This window comes from Sinohyriopsis cumingii, chromosome 13 (assembly GCF_028554795.1).
Source record: "Sinohyriopsis cumingii isolate HCF-2022 chromosome 13, ASM2855479v2, whole genome shotgun sequence".
In the NCBI taxonomy this organism is placed as follows: Eukaryota; Metazoa; Mollusca; class Bivalvia; order Unionida; family Unionidae; genus Sinohyriopsis; species Sinohyriopsis cumingii.
Genome location: NC_142973.1, coordinates 1,239,150 through 1,257,352, shown reverse-complemented (window position 1 = coordinate 1,257,352; position 18,203 = coordinate 1,239,150). Strand labels below are relative to the sequence as shown.

Below are 18,203 nucleotides of genomic sequence, written 5' to 3'. Positions count from 1 at the left end.
TATGAGTTCCAAAATCTGATCTCATTCTTGTTCATTCTTCTCTAAATAATTAAAGTTACAATGACTTTAAAAATAATGACAGAGATAATAGCATAACACAGTTTTGTGGTTTTTCTAATAAGGTTAAGGGAAATAAAATTAAAAACAAAAAGATGCACTAGTGTCTAGAAAAAAAAGGAATATGGGAATCCTATGCCCAGACAGGTCGCCATCGAAATGATCTCGGTTGATTTTCAATGCATGGTTCTTCATATATATGAATCATGATATATTATGCCATAGGCAGACAGTTAGCATGGCAACTGTTAACAGCCCACCAATTATTAACTTGAGGGTTTAATCATGATATATAATGACAACAAAGCATGATATATAATGTGGGAGCATAGAGAGACCAGTCTACAAACAAAACTTAAGGTCTATAAAGCTTTTATGTTGTTAACCCTATTGTATGCTTGCAACACCTGGATACAGATGTCAGGCTAAGAAAATGATATGAATAATTTTCACATGGGCAGTGCAGACACATCAGCAGCGTAAATCTAATGACTTCAGCACATCCTCTATTTATCATGCAAGCTCAAGAAGCGTCTTCTGTCAAGTGTGTCACAGACAGTTCAGAGCACAAATTGGGTTGATCAGCCATTCACATACTCAGAGAAACCAAACCAGTTATTAATGTCTTGGTCATCATTGAACTTAAAAGATGAACAACATAATGATGTAGTTAGCAATACATACCTGACTGTTTACAGCCTAACAATAATGACGTAGTTAGCAATACATATCTGACTGTTTACAGCCTAACAATAATGACGTAGTTAGCAATACATATCTGACTGTTTACAGCCTAACAATAATGACGAAGTTAGCAATACATATCTGACTGTTTACAGCCTAACCATAATGACGTAGTTAGCAATACATATCTGACTGTTTACAGCCTAACAATAATGACGTAGTTAGCAATACATATCTGACTGTTTACAGCCTAACAATAATGACGTAGTTAGCAATACATGTCTGACTGTTTACAGCCTAACAATAATGACGTAGTTAGCAATACATACCTGACTGTTTACAGCCTAACAATAATGACGTAGTTAGCAATACATATCTGACTTTTTACAGCCTAACAATAATGACGTAGTTAGCAATACATATCTGACTGTTTACAGCCTAACAATAATGACGTAGCTAGCAATACATATCTGACTGTTTACAGTCTAACAATAATGACGTAGTTAGCAATACATACCTGACTGTTTACAGCCTAACAATAATGACGTAGTTAGCAATACATATCTGACTGTTTACAGCCTAACAATAATGACGTAGTTAGCAATACATATCTGACTGTTTACAGCCTAACAAATAATGACGTAGTTAGCAATACATATCTGACTGTTTACAGCCTAACAATAATGACGTAGTTAGCAATACATATCTGACTGTTTACAGCCTAACAATAATGACGTAGTTAGCAATACATATCTGACTGTTTACAGCCTAACAATAATGACGTAGTTAGCAATACATATCTGACTGTTTACAGCCTAACAATAATGACGTAGTTAGCAATACATATCTGACTGTTTACAGCCTAACCATATTAACTTGAGGATTGAATCATGACAGATAATGACACAAATAGTTATCATGGCACATGCAACTTTCAACACCAACCCACTATTAACTGGAGAGTTGGCAATTTAAATTGTATAGCTTTTTCTTGCCACTGCAGCATGTTGTATCAGGTAACACCCACCCACTATTAACTGGAGGGTTGGCAATTTAAATTGTATAGCTTTCTCTTGCCACTGCAGTATGTTGTATCAGGTGATGATTTTTGTGATGATTACCAAAGCTGTTCTATTTAAATAGATGATGCAATCAAAAGACAATCATATAAACACAGTGCATGTTTTCATTCTTGGATAAAAAAAATGTAAGGTTTATAACATAGGAAGTATATGTGAAAAATACCATGAGTATAGCATAGTGTGTGATATCAATGCAAAATGCTTAACAGATATGACAAAATTTGGAAAACATAATCTAAGAACTTGCAAATATTTTACGAGTTGCATGTTCCTTGTAGTCATTGATTGTATTTATAAACATACGTCCTGGAAATGTAAATAATGAGGTAAAGATTTTTTCTTTCATCATGAAAATAAGAAAACACCAGAAGATAGTGTTACTCATTCCCTATGTTGAAATGGAGTTATATACAAAAGTGAGTCTCATTTCCAAATTTATCCATGTCACTGAGTGTCATTAGATAATACTGTTGATGGTCTGCAACACCGGGTAGACAGAAATTGTTATATTAGGTTATAATTAGCTTGAAATCAATGACAATATGGTGATTCTGCTTGGCAAATATGATACACTGGCTTAGTAGCTACTCATGGGTCAGTGGTTCTTCCCTGGGTTTTCCCGGGATCTTCTTCCACCATTTATACTGGCCACCATGTATTGTTGTTGTTGTTGAGGGGTTTAACGCCATTTTTCAGCACACAATAAGCTATACATGGCGGCCAGTATTAATGGTGGAGGAAGAACCCAGGAAAACCCCAGAAAGAACCACCGACCCACAAGAAGCTACTGCCAAGCTTTCTCACATACCCACATTGGCTGAATCCAAGACATGAACTGCCGCAGGCCACCATGTATAGCCTATCTAGTGCTGAAAAATGGCGTTAAACCCTACAACAACAACAACACTGGCTCAGTGGTTACCACATATACTCATTTATAAGTCGAGTCAAACTGCAAACAACATAGATCCTGATTTGCCATAGCATAGAGTGCCTGCAGATCAGGGTCTATGTTTGTTCTTTTGTTCACTACTAACAAACTGCACAGGCCTGCACCTGCCAGCACATAATGTGCCAGCAGATCTGGGTCTGTGCATTTTTCAGTTGGACTTGACTTGTAAGTGAGTATATATGGGAGCATGCTTAATTCTCAATCAGTGGGGTTTGGGTTCAAATCCTGCCCAAACCAAATAGTGTCAGCTGACACAGTGACTCTGACCAAGACCCTTTACTCCCATTGCCTAAATATTAGTCTCTAGGTGATTATGTGTTTTTCAACACCAACTAATTAAAACATTCAGTTGTGCATAAAGACTTCATTTTAATTTGATATTATCTTCATGAAAGAATCACTAACAAAATATTCTGAACATAGGCTTTGATGTTGTGCAGTTTATCATAATAAAATCTTACTTCAACAGTAAAATCAGTTAATTTTCAAAGTCATGTCTCCAATAGGGTTAAGCACCTATTTGAAATTGGCTTTTCACTTTTGGAACAATTTATGACATCTATCAATATTCATATGTATGATTGGTGTTTTTCATTTTAAAACTGTGCCATAAAATCAGATTTAAATTTAAAAAATAATATCAAATCAAACTTATATAAAATATAAACACTGGATGCACAAGATGCAGATGTTCATAAATGAGCATGTCATAGATTATGCAAATACAGAAGTACGCATTATCAGGGACCCCGAGTAGCCGAGTGGTCTAAAGCGCTCTCCATTACGGATCACTGCCATCTCACCTCTGTCTGCGTAGGTTCGAGTCTCGGATTCGGCCAATGTGGGTATGTGAGAAAGCTTGCCAGTAGCTTCTCGAGGGTCGGTGGTTCTTTCTGGGGATTTCCTGGGTTCTTCCTCCACCACTAATACTGGCCACCATGTATAGCCTATCGTGTGCTGAAAAATGGCATTAAACCCTACAACAACAACAACAATGTATGCATTATCCACACGAATTCAGTTGTATACACAGTACATATTTCACATAACAAAATTCATCAGCAAGTAAAGACCATATTATCTGGCACATCAGAGACTAAACTGTTGGCTAGAACTTTAACAACTTTTATAAAGAACATCACAGACCCAGATCTGTTAGTGTAATATGAAATGGCAGACCCAGATCAATACTGTTTGCCAGAAATCAATAATACCATGAATGGAACAGACCATGGTCTATTCATGTAACATGTAACTGTAGACCATGATCAACACTGTTTGCTAGAAATCAGCTGCACCATGAATTGTATAGACCCTGACCTATTCATGTAAATATAAAATGGCAAATCTTGGTAAATGTTGTTTTCTAGAAATTATACAATGAACAGCACAAACCCTGATCTGCTGTCATAAAAGGTAACTGCAGATATGGGTCGATGCTGTTTGCAGCTGAGTATGCATGATGCATAAATACAGTATAAATACAGTATAAATACAGTATAAATCAATCAAGAACCATATTCTCATATATGAACACAGAAATTACAACTGTACTATTAATTTTCTTCCATCCTTCCATTATTAAGAAAAAAGAACTCTGGATGATCAATGATACTTTAAAATGAACTTACAGTTTGAGTTGCTCCGTCAGTATCCTTCTCATCAAAATGTCAGGTTCTCTTTCTTTAAAACAAAAACTGTTTGCCAACAACCTGCAAAAAATATATAAATATAGCATTTTGCATTATAAAGATCACAAACTATCTAGAAAGTAGACTATAGATGGAGAAATATCAATTAAAATATTAATTGCTACCTAATCTGTAAGCATATGCCTGAGACCAAATACTTCAAATGTCTGGCTATAGGATTTAGCTGTACTATGAATTAGAAACTAGAATCTTCAGTTAAAAATGTAATCTATCTCCTGACATGCAAAATCCATGCCATCCAATCAATGACTTTTATAAAAAAGAATGAATAACCACAACAGTGACATCTGTGACAAAATTAGTGTGACACTTGCCAGCTAATACAATTCAACTGGACATTAGTGTGACACTTGCCAGCTAATACAATTCAACTGGACATTAGTGTGACACTTGCCAGCTAATACAATTCAACTGGACATTAGTGTGACACTTGCCAGCTAATACAACTCAACTGGACATTAGTGTGAAACTTGCCAGCTAATACAATTCAACTGGACATTAGTGTGAAACTTGCCAGCTAATACAATTCAACTGGACATTAGTGTGACACTTGCCAGCTAATACAATTCAACTGAACATTATTCAATAGAGTTCAACTTGCCAACTAATTTAACTTGAATGGACATTATTAAACAAAGTTCAACTTGCCAACTAATACAACTCAACTGGACATTATTCAGTAGAGTTCAACTTGTCAACTACCACAACTCAACTGGACATTAGTGTGAAACTTGCCAGCTAATACAATTCAACTGGACATTAGTGTGAAACTTGCCAGCTAATACAATTCAACTGGACATTAGTGTGAAACTTGCCAGCTAATACAATTCAACTGAACATTATTCAATAGAGTTCAACTTGCCAACTAATTTAACTCGAATGGACATTATTAAACAAAGTTCAACTTGCCAGCTAATACAATTCAACTGGACATTAGTGTGAAACTTGCCAGCTAATACAATTCAACTGGACATTAGTGTGAAACTTGCCAACTAATACAACTCAACTGGACATTAGTGTGAAACTTGCCAGCTAATACAATTCAACTGGACATTAGTGTGAAACTTGCCAGCTAATACAATTCAACTGGACATTAGTGTGAAACTTGCCAGCTAATACAATTCAACTGAACATTATTCAATAGAGTTCAACTTGCCAACTAATTTAACTCGAATGGACATTATTAAACAAAGTTCAACTTGCCAAATAATACAACCCTAACTGGACATTATTCAGTAGAGTTCAACTTGTCAACTACCACAACTCAACTGGACATTATTGTGAAACTTGCCAACTAATACAAATCAACTGGACATTATTCACTGCAGTTCCTTACAATGCTAATGATGTGGGGTGTGGGACAAATGTTTAGTGATTTGATTTGATTTGAATTTTTTACGTAGCTTTAACAATTTTTCAGTCATATCGCTACGATGTCTGCTGTATGGCAGTTTATAGTTATGTCAAACACTGGGGCATCATGTCACAGACATGTAGCATGTCCCACCCAGTCACATTATTCTGACACCAGGCCGACCAGTCCTAACACTAACCTCTTAATGCTGAGCACCAAGTGAGGCAGCCGTTAGTACCATTTTTGTAAGTCTTTGGTATGACTCGGCTGGGGATTGAACCCACGACCTCCTGCATCCGAGGCAGACACTCTTACCACTAGGCCACCGGAGTGGTTACAAATGTTTAGAAAATCCATGGAAGGATATGAGGTGTTACATTATGCTGAGGGGTTTTAAAGTTAGGGTTAAATATAACTGGTTACATTATGCTGAGGGGTTTTAAAGTTAGAGATAAATATGAGGGGTTACATTATGCTGAGGGGTTTTAAAGTTAGAGATAAATATGAGGGGTTACATTATGCTGAGGGGTTTTAAAGTTAGAGATAAATATGAGGGGTTACATTATGCTGTGGGGTTTTAAAGTTAGGGATTTATATGAGGGGTTACAATATGCTGAGGGGTTTTAAAGTTAGGGATAAATGTACTAAGTATATTCTCAACAATAAATTTTGGTGTTGTTAAAAACTGATGTGAAGGAAATTTGAAAACCTTGAGAAAACCTTTTTCAGGTAACTACTTTACCTTTCACATGCATAACCAGAAAATGAACATGATATGACTAACATGTAATTGGAATCAGTTACAGCATTACTATATATAGTCTTGTCCAATGATTTCAATTCTCTTCATTTGTCATTTCAAAAGGAGTGTCATGAATTGAAACAATTCATTGGTAGATGTTTTTTTAAAAAACAACAGATTTGGTTTATTCAATATCTAATGCCTCAGAGGTCACAGTCCTCAATGAAGTTAGTTTTCACGCTCATTCCAAGTTTAAGCTAGAAGAGATTTGTTTTTAAAGTGAAATATGTCATACCTCAGCACATCACAGTACTGTCCTGTGACCTTAAAAATATGATGACAGTCACAAAACCTAATCAGATCTAGGGACCCATTTAAAATAGCTAAGCAACCAATTTGATGCCTCAGTGATTTTTAGATATCTTGCCTCAATGATTTTTGAGATATCTTGAATACAAGATCAGTGGGACAGATGGACTAATGGATGGCACAAAACCAATATGGAGTAAGAGACACAAAAACACCCCTAATTCATTGTTATCTGTCAATAAAAACACTCCTTTTCCTCATGAGAATTGTCCCTATTTTGTGATTTTTACAATAAGGTTATACTTTATGGCCAGCTTTCCATTAGACATATACCTTTTTAATATCAAGTGAACAGCAAATAATGCAAAAAGATTTGAAAAAATGCAATAGTTAGTACTTTGCCAATAATTAGCAATATGCCACCAATGATTACTAGGCCAACAATTAGTACTATGAAAACAATTAAAACTATGCAAACAATTAGTTCTGTGAAAACAAATAGTACTATGCCAACAATTATGCTGTTTCATATAGGATATTTAAAAAAAACACTCCCAAAAAGGTGTAGCCTTTTTTTTTTTCAAAACTGGTGGGCAAGTGTTCAGAGCATCTGCTTTAGATGCGGGATCAAGCTCTGGCCAAGTCATATGAAGGGCTTGTAAAAATGGTACTAACAGCTGCCTCATTAGGCACTCAGCATTAAGAGGTTAGTGTTAGAACTGGTTGGCCTGGTGTCAGAACAATGTGATTGGGTGGGAGATGATGCTCCAGTGCTAGAAATCACTATAAACTGCCACAATGCAGGCATCATAGCGATATGACTGAAAAACTGTAAAGGCTACATCAAAAATTCAAGTCACACACACTCCTTTTTCAAAAAAATCGCACACAACATATCATTTCAAGTTTGCGAAACACCCTTTTTTTCTGTTTTGATGATGTATGTTTCAAACTTTAAAAAAAAAACAACCAATGATTTGAAATGACTATCATATCAACTTCTTGTATGACTGGAACTGATGTTGTTTAAGGTTATCCTCTGCATTTGATTGATAAATTAGACTGTATAGGTCCAGTGTGAATTATGAGTGAATTATGAACAGTGAGCTACTAACCAAGCAGCACACTGGGCAAAGTCATTAGCAATGGCCAGATGTAGGAGACTGGGTGGCTGTTTCTGATCTTCATTATTAAGAGCCATGGCAATACTGCTATTCCTGTCAAACCTCATCATCAGTCTCATCACATCTACCCGACCTTGCATTGCACAACAGTGGATTGGCAGCAGGCCCTACAATACCACATACAAAGAATTATTTATTAAATAAATTTATCATATAATATTAGTAATTATTAGTGTTGTAACATTAATTCATAAAAAGACATAGCATAACATGCAGCAAAGTCATCTAGAATACAATCTCAAATTCACATTACTTTTATGTGTAAATGATGAAACCATTTCTTTTTATGGGCCATCCAATCGTGAGGGTTGTATCAGGTTTGTGCTGTAATGACCTAGCTGATTATGCAAAACATTATGTCACCATTATGTTCTAAATGTAAATTTATCTTAGAAATGAACATTATTGACAGTGGGAGGCATAACTAGATTTGTGTTTATAAAGTCCAAAACATTAATCAATTATACATGTTGAAAATATCTAATCAGACCATCTATATATGTATAGAAATTTGCATGACAAATTTCATTTAAAACTTCATAATTTATTATAGATATACAAATGTTGAGTTTTCATTATGTCAAATAACCCTCCATTACACAAATGAAAAATCAATTGCTGTAAATCTGATAATGTAAGCAGGCTATTTACATAGTTAAGTTTTGTTCATGACTGTAAGTTGTAAACATGTCGACATAGCTTTTGAGTTTATAATTTTTTAGAAAAACACTTGTTTAAATTTGATTGGAATTTTCCATTGCAATGATTCACATCTAGGTCAAGTGAAAATGTGTATAAATAGGGACTCAATAAACAAATAATTCATTCCTATCTTAGATCAGTCTCTTGAATCCATTTGTTATCTGAGTTTACAGTTGTGAACAGATATAATTTGAGAGAAATGATTTATTTAAATTATTCCCTGGAATTATTAAGGCGTCCTTGACTTTGGATATACACTACTTTGGAATTTTTGTGAACTCATTCAAAGACATTCTGGAATGCATCACTGAAGTTGCGTGGTTGTGCTGAAATTATTTTTATTCTTTCAGTCACAGTGATCTTCACCTTTGATATTTTGACCCAAAAATATATAGGATTCAACAACACCCCCAGTTACATTCACATTTGATGTTTTGACCCAAAACTGTAAAGTATTCAACAATACCACACAGTGATTTTCACCTTTAATATTTTGACTCAGAAATGTATAGGATTTAACAATACCACACAGTGATCTTCACCTTTGATGTTTTGACTCAAAAATGTATAGGATTCAACAATACCACACAGTGATCTTCACCTTTGATGTTTTGACCCAAAAATGTATAGGATTCAACAACACCCACAGTACTCTACACCTTTGATGTTTTGACCCAAAAATGTATAGGATTCAACAACACCCACAGTGCTCTTCACCTTTGATATTTTGACCCAAAAATGTATAGGATTCAACAATACCCACAGTGATCTTCACCTTTGATATTTTGACCCAAAAATGTATAGGATTCAACAATACCCACAGTGATCTTCACCTTTGATATATTGACCCAAAAATGTATAGGATTCAACAATACCCACAGTGATCTTCATCTTTGATATTTTGACCCAAAAATGTATAGGATTCAACAATACCCATAGTGATCTTCACCTTTGATATTTTAACCCAAAAATGTATAGGATTCAACAATACCCACAGTGATCTTCACCTTTGATATATTGACCCAAAAATGTATAGGATTCAACAATACCCACAGTGATCTTCACCTTTGATATATTGACCCAAAAATGTATAGGATTTAACAATACCCATAGTGATCTTCACCTTTGATGTTTTGACCCAAAAATGTATAGGATTCAACAACACCCACAGTGATCATCACCTTTGATATTTTGACCATAAATGTATAGGATTAAACAATACCCATAGTGCTCAAGCCACCAACAAAGTTTGGATACTGCAGATGGTTGAGAACTCAAGTTATTGTGCTGAATCTATTTTTATTCTTTAAGTTACACTAGGTTTGCACTTTTGAGTTTTTCCACCCCAAAATCATAAGGGTTCATCCTTATTCCAAATGCTCAATCCATCCAAATGGTTCGGTATAAACTGTAGAACTCAAGTTATTGTGAAGAAAGCATTTGTCTTCTTCCAGTCACAGTGACCCTGACCACTGACCTTTAATTTTATAGGAATCTACCATACCCCAAATGCATGCCATTCACAAACTTTTTTAACTCTAGGCAGTAGACAATTTAAGTGACTGTCCAAATCTAAACTGGTAAAAGACAGATGAACAGACCACTGAATGGTTCAACAACATTATACAATAATATGCTGTGACTTATAGAAATAAATATTTATATGTTCATTCATATGTATCTTTATGTTTAAGAAAGGAAACACTAGAGTGATTAATGATAGGTAATGCTAGAGTGATTAATGATAGGTAATGCTAGAGTGATTAATGATAGGTAACAGTAGAGATTAATGATAGGTAATGCTAGAGTGATTAATGATAGGTATCAGTAGTGATTAATGTTAGGTAATGCTAGAGTGATTAATGATAGGTAACACTAGAGTGATTAATGATAGGTATCAGTAGTTATTAATGATAGGTAATGCCAGAGTGATTAATGATAGATAACACAAGAATGATTAATGATAGGTAACAGTAGAGATTAATGATAGGTAAAGCTAGAGAGGTAACAGTAGAGATTAATGATGGGTAATGCTAGAGTGATTACTGATAGGTAACAGTAGAGTGATTATTTATAGATAACAGTAGATTGATTCATGATTCAACTATTTAAACACTTATGATCTTATTCATGATAATCAGTCTGGCTTTCGCCAGAATCACTCCTGTGAAACTGCACTTGTATCTTTGATTGACAAATGGCTGAAAGCATTAGATCAAGGAGAAATGGTAGGCACTATTACGGTTGATTTTCATAAAGCTTTTGATTTTGTAAACCATGAAATTTTGCTTGAAAAACTAAAAATCTATCAATGCAGTGAAAACTCCCTAAACTGGTTTACTTTTTATTTAATGACAGATTGCAAAAAGTATCTTTAAATGGTCAACTTTTTGAAAGTAAAAATATTAATTGTGGAGTACCACAAGGCTCTATCCATGGGCCTCTGTTATTCATACTATTTATCAACAATTTACCTCTTAAGATTGGAACTTCAATTTCTTCCACTGACCTTTATGCAGATGATACTACACTGTCTGAGATTGGTAAAACCAAAACAGTACTTGAAAATAACTTACAAGATGCTCTCAACAGACTTCAAGAATGGTGCAAAGAAAACAGTATGATCATAAATACAGAAAAAACGAAAGCCCTACTAGTTACAACACAACAAAAACGAGCAAGGCTAGATAGCGACAAACTCCAGGTTCTATTTGACAATGTGAGCCTCAATATAACCTCTCAAGATAGAATTCTTGGTGTATTCGTGGATAACAATCTTACTTGGTCTATTCACATTAAACGTATTTCAAAAAAGGTTAACTCTTATCTTTGGCTACTGAGGAAAATCAAAACATACATTCCTCTTCAGTATAGGGTCATCTTTTATAAAAGTTATATTCAGCCATATCTGGACCTCTGTAATGTAATTTGGGGTAATACCTCTAATTCAAACATAACAACACTTTTAAGACTCCAAAAGAGGGTTTGCCATTTAATTCTAGATCAAAGTATAGATAATTTTCAGGATGCAATGAATAATATAAAGGTTTTAACAATACATGAAAGAATATTTCTTAGAAAGGCCAAATTGATGTATAAAGTATCCTGAAAAGACATTCCTGTCTATCTAAGCAATATCTTTCACCAAAGAGATGCTGATGGCACTCCAAATTTAAGGTCCATAAGAAGAAAAAATTACATTATACCAAGGCCAAAGAAGAAATTGTTTAAAAAAGTTTTCAATATACTGGTCCACTGGTACGGAACAACATTCCCAGTGACATAAGGCAGGCTCCTAGCATTTCATCTTTTCACAATCAATGTCTTAAATGGATGAAATCTTTAGAAAATTGAACAGTTCTAGTACAAAAAATACCGCCTGCTTTTCTGTAATTTTACATCATTTTCATAGCTGAATTTTTTCAATGCAGGATTATATTTTATGTTTTATATATGTTTATGTTTTCACTGATGCCTGTGAATGTGTTCCAGGCTTGATACTTTGAATTTTAAAATTACTTAATTATTTAGTGTCAAGCCAGACTCTTCACATCATGTTGTATATACTGTATATATTGTACATAACAGATAGAAGGCCTCAAGGTAGATTAGTTCTGTAACTAATTGAGTTACCTTCTCTAAATAATGTCTTTATTATTATTTATTATTATTATGATAGGTAACAGTAGTGATTAATGATAGGTAATGATAGAGTAATTAATGATAGGTAACAGTAGTGATTAATGAGGGGTAACAGTAGAGATTAATGATAGGTAACACTAGAGAGATTAATGATAGGTAACAGTAGAGATTAATAGGTAATGCTAGAGTGATTAATGACAGGTAACACTAGAGTGATTAATGATAGGTAACACTAGAGTGATTAATGATAGGTAACACTAGAGTGATTAATGATAGGTAACAGTAGAGATTAATAATAGGTAATGATAGAGTGATTAATGACAGGTAACACTAGAGTGATTAATGATAGGCAACACTAGAGTGATTAATGATAGGTAAGACTAGAGTGATTAATGATAGGTAACAGTAGAGATTAATGATAAGTAATGCTAGAGTGATTACTGATAGGTAACAGTAGAGTGATTAATGATAGGTAACGGTAGAGATTAATGATAGGTAACAGTAGTGATTAATGATAGGTAATGCTAGAGTGATTAATGATAGGTAACAGTAGTGATTAATGATAGGTAATGCTAGAGTGATTAATGATAGGTAATAGTTGTGATTAATGACAGGTAACACTAGAGTGATTAATGATAAGTAACATTAAAGTGATTCATGATAAGCAACACCAGAGTGGTTAATGATAGGTAACACTAGAGTGATTAATGATAGGTAACACTAGTTTGGTTAATGATCAGTAACACTAGAGTGACTAATGGTATGTAACCCTAGACGGGTTAATGATAGGTAATACTAGAGTGATTAATGATAGGTAACACTAGAGTGATTAATGATAGGTAACACTAGAGTGGTTAATGAAAGGTAACAGTAGAGATTAATGATAGGTAACATTAGAGTGATTAATGATAGGTAACAGTAGAGATTAATGATAGGTAACACTAGAGTGATTAATGATAAGTAACATTAGAGTGATTAATGATAAGTAACACTAGAGTGATTAATGATAGGTAACAGTACAGATTAATGATAGGTAATGCTAGAGTGATTAATGATAGGTAAAAGTAGAGATTAATGATAGGTAATGCTAGAGTAATTAATGATAGGTATCAGTAGTGATTAATGATAGGTAATGCTAGAGTGATTAATGATAGGTAACAGTAGAGATTAATGATAGGTAACAGTAGTGATTAATGATAGGTAATGCTAGAGTGATTAATGATAGGTAACAGTAGTGATTAATGATAGGTAATGCTAGAGTGATTAATGATAGGTAACAGTTGTGATTAATGACAGGTAACACTAGAGTGATTAATGATAGGTAACATTAGAGTGATTCATGACAAGTAACACCAGAGTGGTTAATGATAGGTAACACTAGAGTGAATAATGATAGGTAACACTAGAGTTATTACTGATAGGTAACACTAGTTTGGTTCATGATCAGTAACACTAGAGTGATTAATGGAAGGTAACACTAGACTGGTTAATGATAGGTAACACTAGAGTGGTTAATGAAAGGTAATACTAGAGAGATTAATGATAGGTACAATGTAAACAACTACACTGCAACAATTTGCTTCATGGAGTCTTAAACAATGAGGATCTATACAGAAAATCAAACTCATGCAAACATTCAACACAAAGTTACAAATGAAATTTGCCTGTAAGAAGACTGATTTCAAGTACCATCAGGGTGCAAAAAACCAACAACTGAAATTGAAAAAGTAGGAAACCATTCTATGAATAACTGATATTGTCTTTAATTAATCTCAAATAGTGGATGAAAAGTAAACTGATCCAAGATTCCATCTATATAAAGCTGCACATCAAATTTGGTTGAAATTCAACAATTCAGAGCAGAATTATATTGCTGAAACCAGATTCAAGGAATATGGGAAACCAGGGCTTTACTACCACATAATCATAACATAGTTAACTGAAAGCTAAACTCCTGTTAAGTTTCACTTCTATCATAATGCATACTACATTCACTTAAAAAGCAACAATCCTTGGCCAAACCAAAGTTAAGATGAATGAGATATCAGGGTCCATAACTTCTCTAGATGATGTTGTGGAAAACTGGAGGAGAAAAAACCTAATTCAAACTATCATTAAAATTAATCTGTACGTCGAAATCCAACAAATGTTTTAGTGCAAAGTCATCCAAGTTTTCATTCACTATTATTTGACAGATATTAACTTAAAAAATAAGGAAAGAGTTAATTAAATCCACTAAAACTCATGCTCATGGAAATATTGTTGTTCAAATTCAAGCATATCTACTGTGTGTTTGGAACCAGAATATTGCAGAGGCAAAATGTATGAATGATATGAAAACATCAGAGGTTATTCCAATTCTTTATTGCATCACAATGTCAGCCTGCATGTAGTGCTGTATTATATTCATGAACACTAAGAGTGAAATAATTTAATTTAAAAGATATGTAACCTCACTAAACCTTGAGTTAAGTTGCCATTTAATTCAACTATGCCTTTTTTATGTCAGTGAGGACTTTAATTTGTGATGATTTCTGCCCCAAGTAAAAGTAAAAGGATTATGCTATGATCATTACAAATATAACCTGAAAAAAGACAAATCATACTTTGTATGGGCTCTGATCATTCATTGCATCACGAGGTCAGCCTGTGTACACTGCCACACTATATGCACTACAGCCAAGAATGAGATAAATAATTTCAGAAAATGAAAACTTTACATTAAACCTTCAGTTTTAATTCAACTGTACCTTTTTTTGTAAATGAGAACAAGAGTTTGTGACCATTTCTGATCCAGGTGAAACTAAAAGGATGATGCTGTCATCACTGGAACTATCACTTAGATTTATCATACTTTATCTGGTCAGCAAACTAAAAGTAATGGTTGCTATTTTAGCTTCAGGACTATGAATGCCTGACTAGTAAGTAAGCCAAACTAGTAAGAAAGCCAGACTAGCAAGTATGCCTGACTAGTATGTCTGACCTGTAAGAAAGCCTGACAAGTAAGTATTCCAGACTAGTAATTATGCCAGACTAGTAAGCCTGACTAGCAAGTAAGTCTGACTAGTAAGCATGCCTGACTAGTAAGTATGCCAGGCTAGTAAGCATGCCTGACTAGTAAGTATGCCTGACTAATTGCTATTTTAGCTTCAGCACTAGGAATGCCTGACTAGTAAGTAAGCCTGACTAGTAATTATGCCAGACTAGTAGGTCTGACTAGCAAGTATGCCTGACTTGTAAGTATGTCTGACTAATAAGCATGCCTGACTAGCAAGTCTGACTAGTAAGCCTGACTAGCAAGTAAGTCTGACTAGTAAGTATGCCTGACTAGTAAGTATGCCAGGCTAGTAAGCATGCCAATCTAGTAAGTAAGCCTGACTGGTAAGTATGTCTGACTAGTAAGCTTGCCTGACTAGTAAATATGTTTGATTAGTATGTCTGGCTTGTAAGTAAATAGTTTATTATACTCAACCCAGTACTGTTATCAGGAATTTCTACTACATAGTAAATATAGATAATGTAAGTACAAACCATCTTAGTTTCTGATGTCATTGGTAGTCTCTAATGGCAGCTAACATGGACAGTGATAATATAGTACGCTATAGAAATACAAAATTCATTCCATCATGGTGTGGAAACTATATAAAATATGTCTCCTAAATACCGTCAGTACTAAATTAAATGACACAGAATGCTCAATAAAGGTCTGAGTAATACAAAAACTGAAAGTTGCAAGCCAAACACACACAAATACACACACACACACACACACACACACATATATATTGTAACTATAGAACTTACATTCTGTATAAGTGAGGGCCACAAAATAATGACCCACGGGTTTGTAGTTGGACCACTCTGGTTTAAAGAATAGGCAATCAGGGGCCAAAACTCTTCTAAATGATTTGGAATACTGGAAATCGAAGGTCTCATCCGTGTAAAACTGCATTATAAATTTGGCTGAAATCCTTGACAAATTAATGATGTTGAAACCAAAGTTAGGAGGATGGGCATTCAGGGGCCATAACTAGTGTAAATAATGACAAGCATACTAATAAAAAGCATACTCAGATTTTGTTGAAATTAAATTATTACTAGTAATTGTGGAAAGCAAATTGCTGATGACTGGATGGACAGAGGGACAGTCTGATTACTATATGTAGCTGATGTAGTGTAATCATAAATAGATACCAACCCGGCTGTTTCTTATTGTCATACTGGCTCCTTTGTTCAGCAGCATCTCTATACATGTCAGTTCCGAAGATGCATTTGTCTCTCCATAACACTTGACATGTAGTGCTGTGTTACCTTCAGAATCTTGTGCGTCTATATTGGCTCCAGCCTCTATCAAGATCTGATTCATGATTAAAAATAAAAATAAACAAAGATTTTATATTTCAAACGTGCACTGTTATGGTAAGAACTAAAACAAGAATCAGTTTAGAATAAATGTACAAGATTTAAAACAAGATCTTGTTCTCTCGATTGCACTTTTAGATTCATCTGTTTTATCATTTTTAGTTGCTTATATGGTCCACTCAAGAAAAAACAAAACATTATCCAGGCTGTGGGAACTAAACAGCATGTACTCATGTCATTTTGCCCCAAAATATATATGTGTATTGAGTAGAATTGCAAAGGACCGAGTTAGCCTGGCATCTGTATGATTTTTCTTTTTCTTTTTTTAATTTGTGTATACAAGTATACCATCTGTATAAAACTGGACAGCTAAAGAATGTAAAAAGTACTTTCCTGATTGAATTAATTGACTGGAAATATCTAAGTCAAAAGTATGTAGTTTAGGTGAGTCAGATTAATAATCAACTTATACAGTATGGCGTAAGTGTACAAATGTAAACAACACTCAGGTGAAATAAATATTTAACAAAGCAATCTAAATTTTTGTCAATATTATTTGAAAAATAGTTCTGAAGATTAATAATTGCTCTCTCATGACAAACAAAAAAGTTAAAATTTAAAAGGAAAGTATGTAGCTGCAAATTTGGCAATAGGTACAAGAAGACAGTTTGTATACATGTTGTAATGCTCTAACAGGGAAAAATGCATGGCCAGACTGGGGCTTGAACCCAGTACTGCCACAATTCTAGATGGGTGCTCTACAATTAAATCCTATCTGAACTGACATGTCAAGTCCTATCCACTATGCTTTCTCCCTGCCTTTTCAGGCATGTCCCTCTTTCTCAGCTTCAAACTTCTACTTAACTGCATTTTTCTTAGCCATTTGGAAGGGCAGATGTTGAATTTATTGGATATACCAGATGTAATAGGGAATATGGGATCTGGCTTGAACCCAGGACCTCTCTAAGTTTAGATGGGCCCTCTACAACTTGAGCTATCTGATTTGACATCAAGTTCTACCCATTACACTTTCTCACCCCCATCCTACATTTATCTGAGACATGACCATGTGTCTCAACTGTGAACTTAACTGCATACTCCCTAGCTCATTGGAGGTACATACATGAAAACCTACTGGCAATGCCAAACACAACAGGGAAAAATGCATAGCTGGACCAGGGCTCAAACTCATGACTTCATTAACTTAAGACAGGAGCTAAGCAATCCCTGTGCCAAGCTCTGCTCTGAAAGCATGATTCAATGGATTTGGCATTGACTAGGTTGGATGGTGAAGAGTTCCACAGGCAGATCCCTGATGGGAAGAATGAGTCCTTGTATGCATTAACTCTGGTGAAGGGGACAAGAAATCTGCAATGGTGTCCTTAAGTGTAAGCTCCAGTCTGGTGGAGGTATGGTGCTGC

The 18,203-nt window shown here is 34.6% G+C and overlaps 1 protein-coding gene across 4 annotated transcripts in view; it reads right to left on the bottom strand.

Annotated features, from left to right (window-relative positions):
* The window catches only part of LOC149784837 (uncharacterized), a 140,360-nt gene that overhangs the window by 15,259 nt on the left and 106,898 nt on the right, over window positions 1-18,203 (bottom strand). For all 4 annotated transcript variants that reach the window (XM_089978399.1, XM_089978401.1, XM_089978398.1 and 1 more), the window contains 3 exons: window positions 16,619-16,777; window positions 8,008-8,183; window positions 4,407-4,487 (listed from right to left, as the gene is read on the bottom strand). In XM_089978399.1, the coding sequence (XP_089834525.1) occupies window positions 4,407-4,487; window positions 8,008-8,183; window positions 16,619-16,777 (416 nt within the window). The remainder of the gene's footprint in view (window positions 1-4,406; window positions 4,488-8,007; window positions 8,184-16,618; window positions 16,778-18,203) is intronic.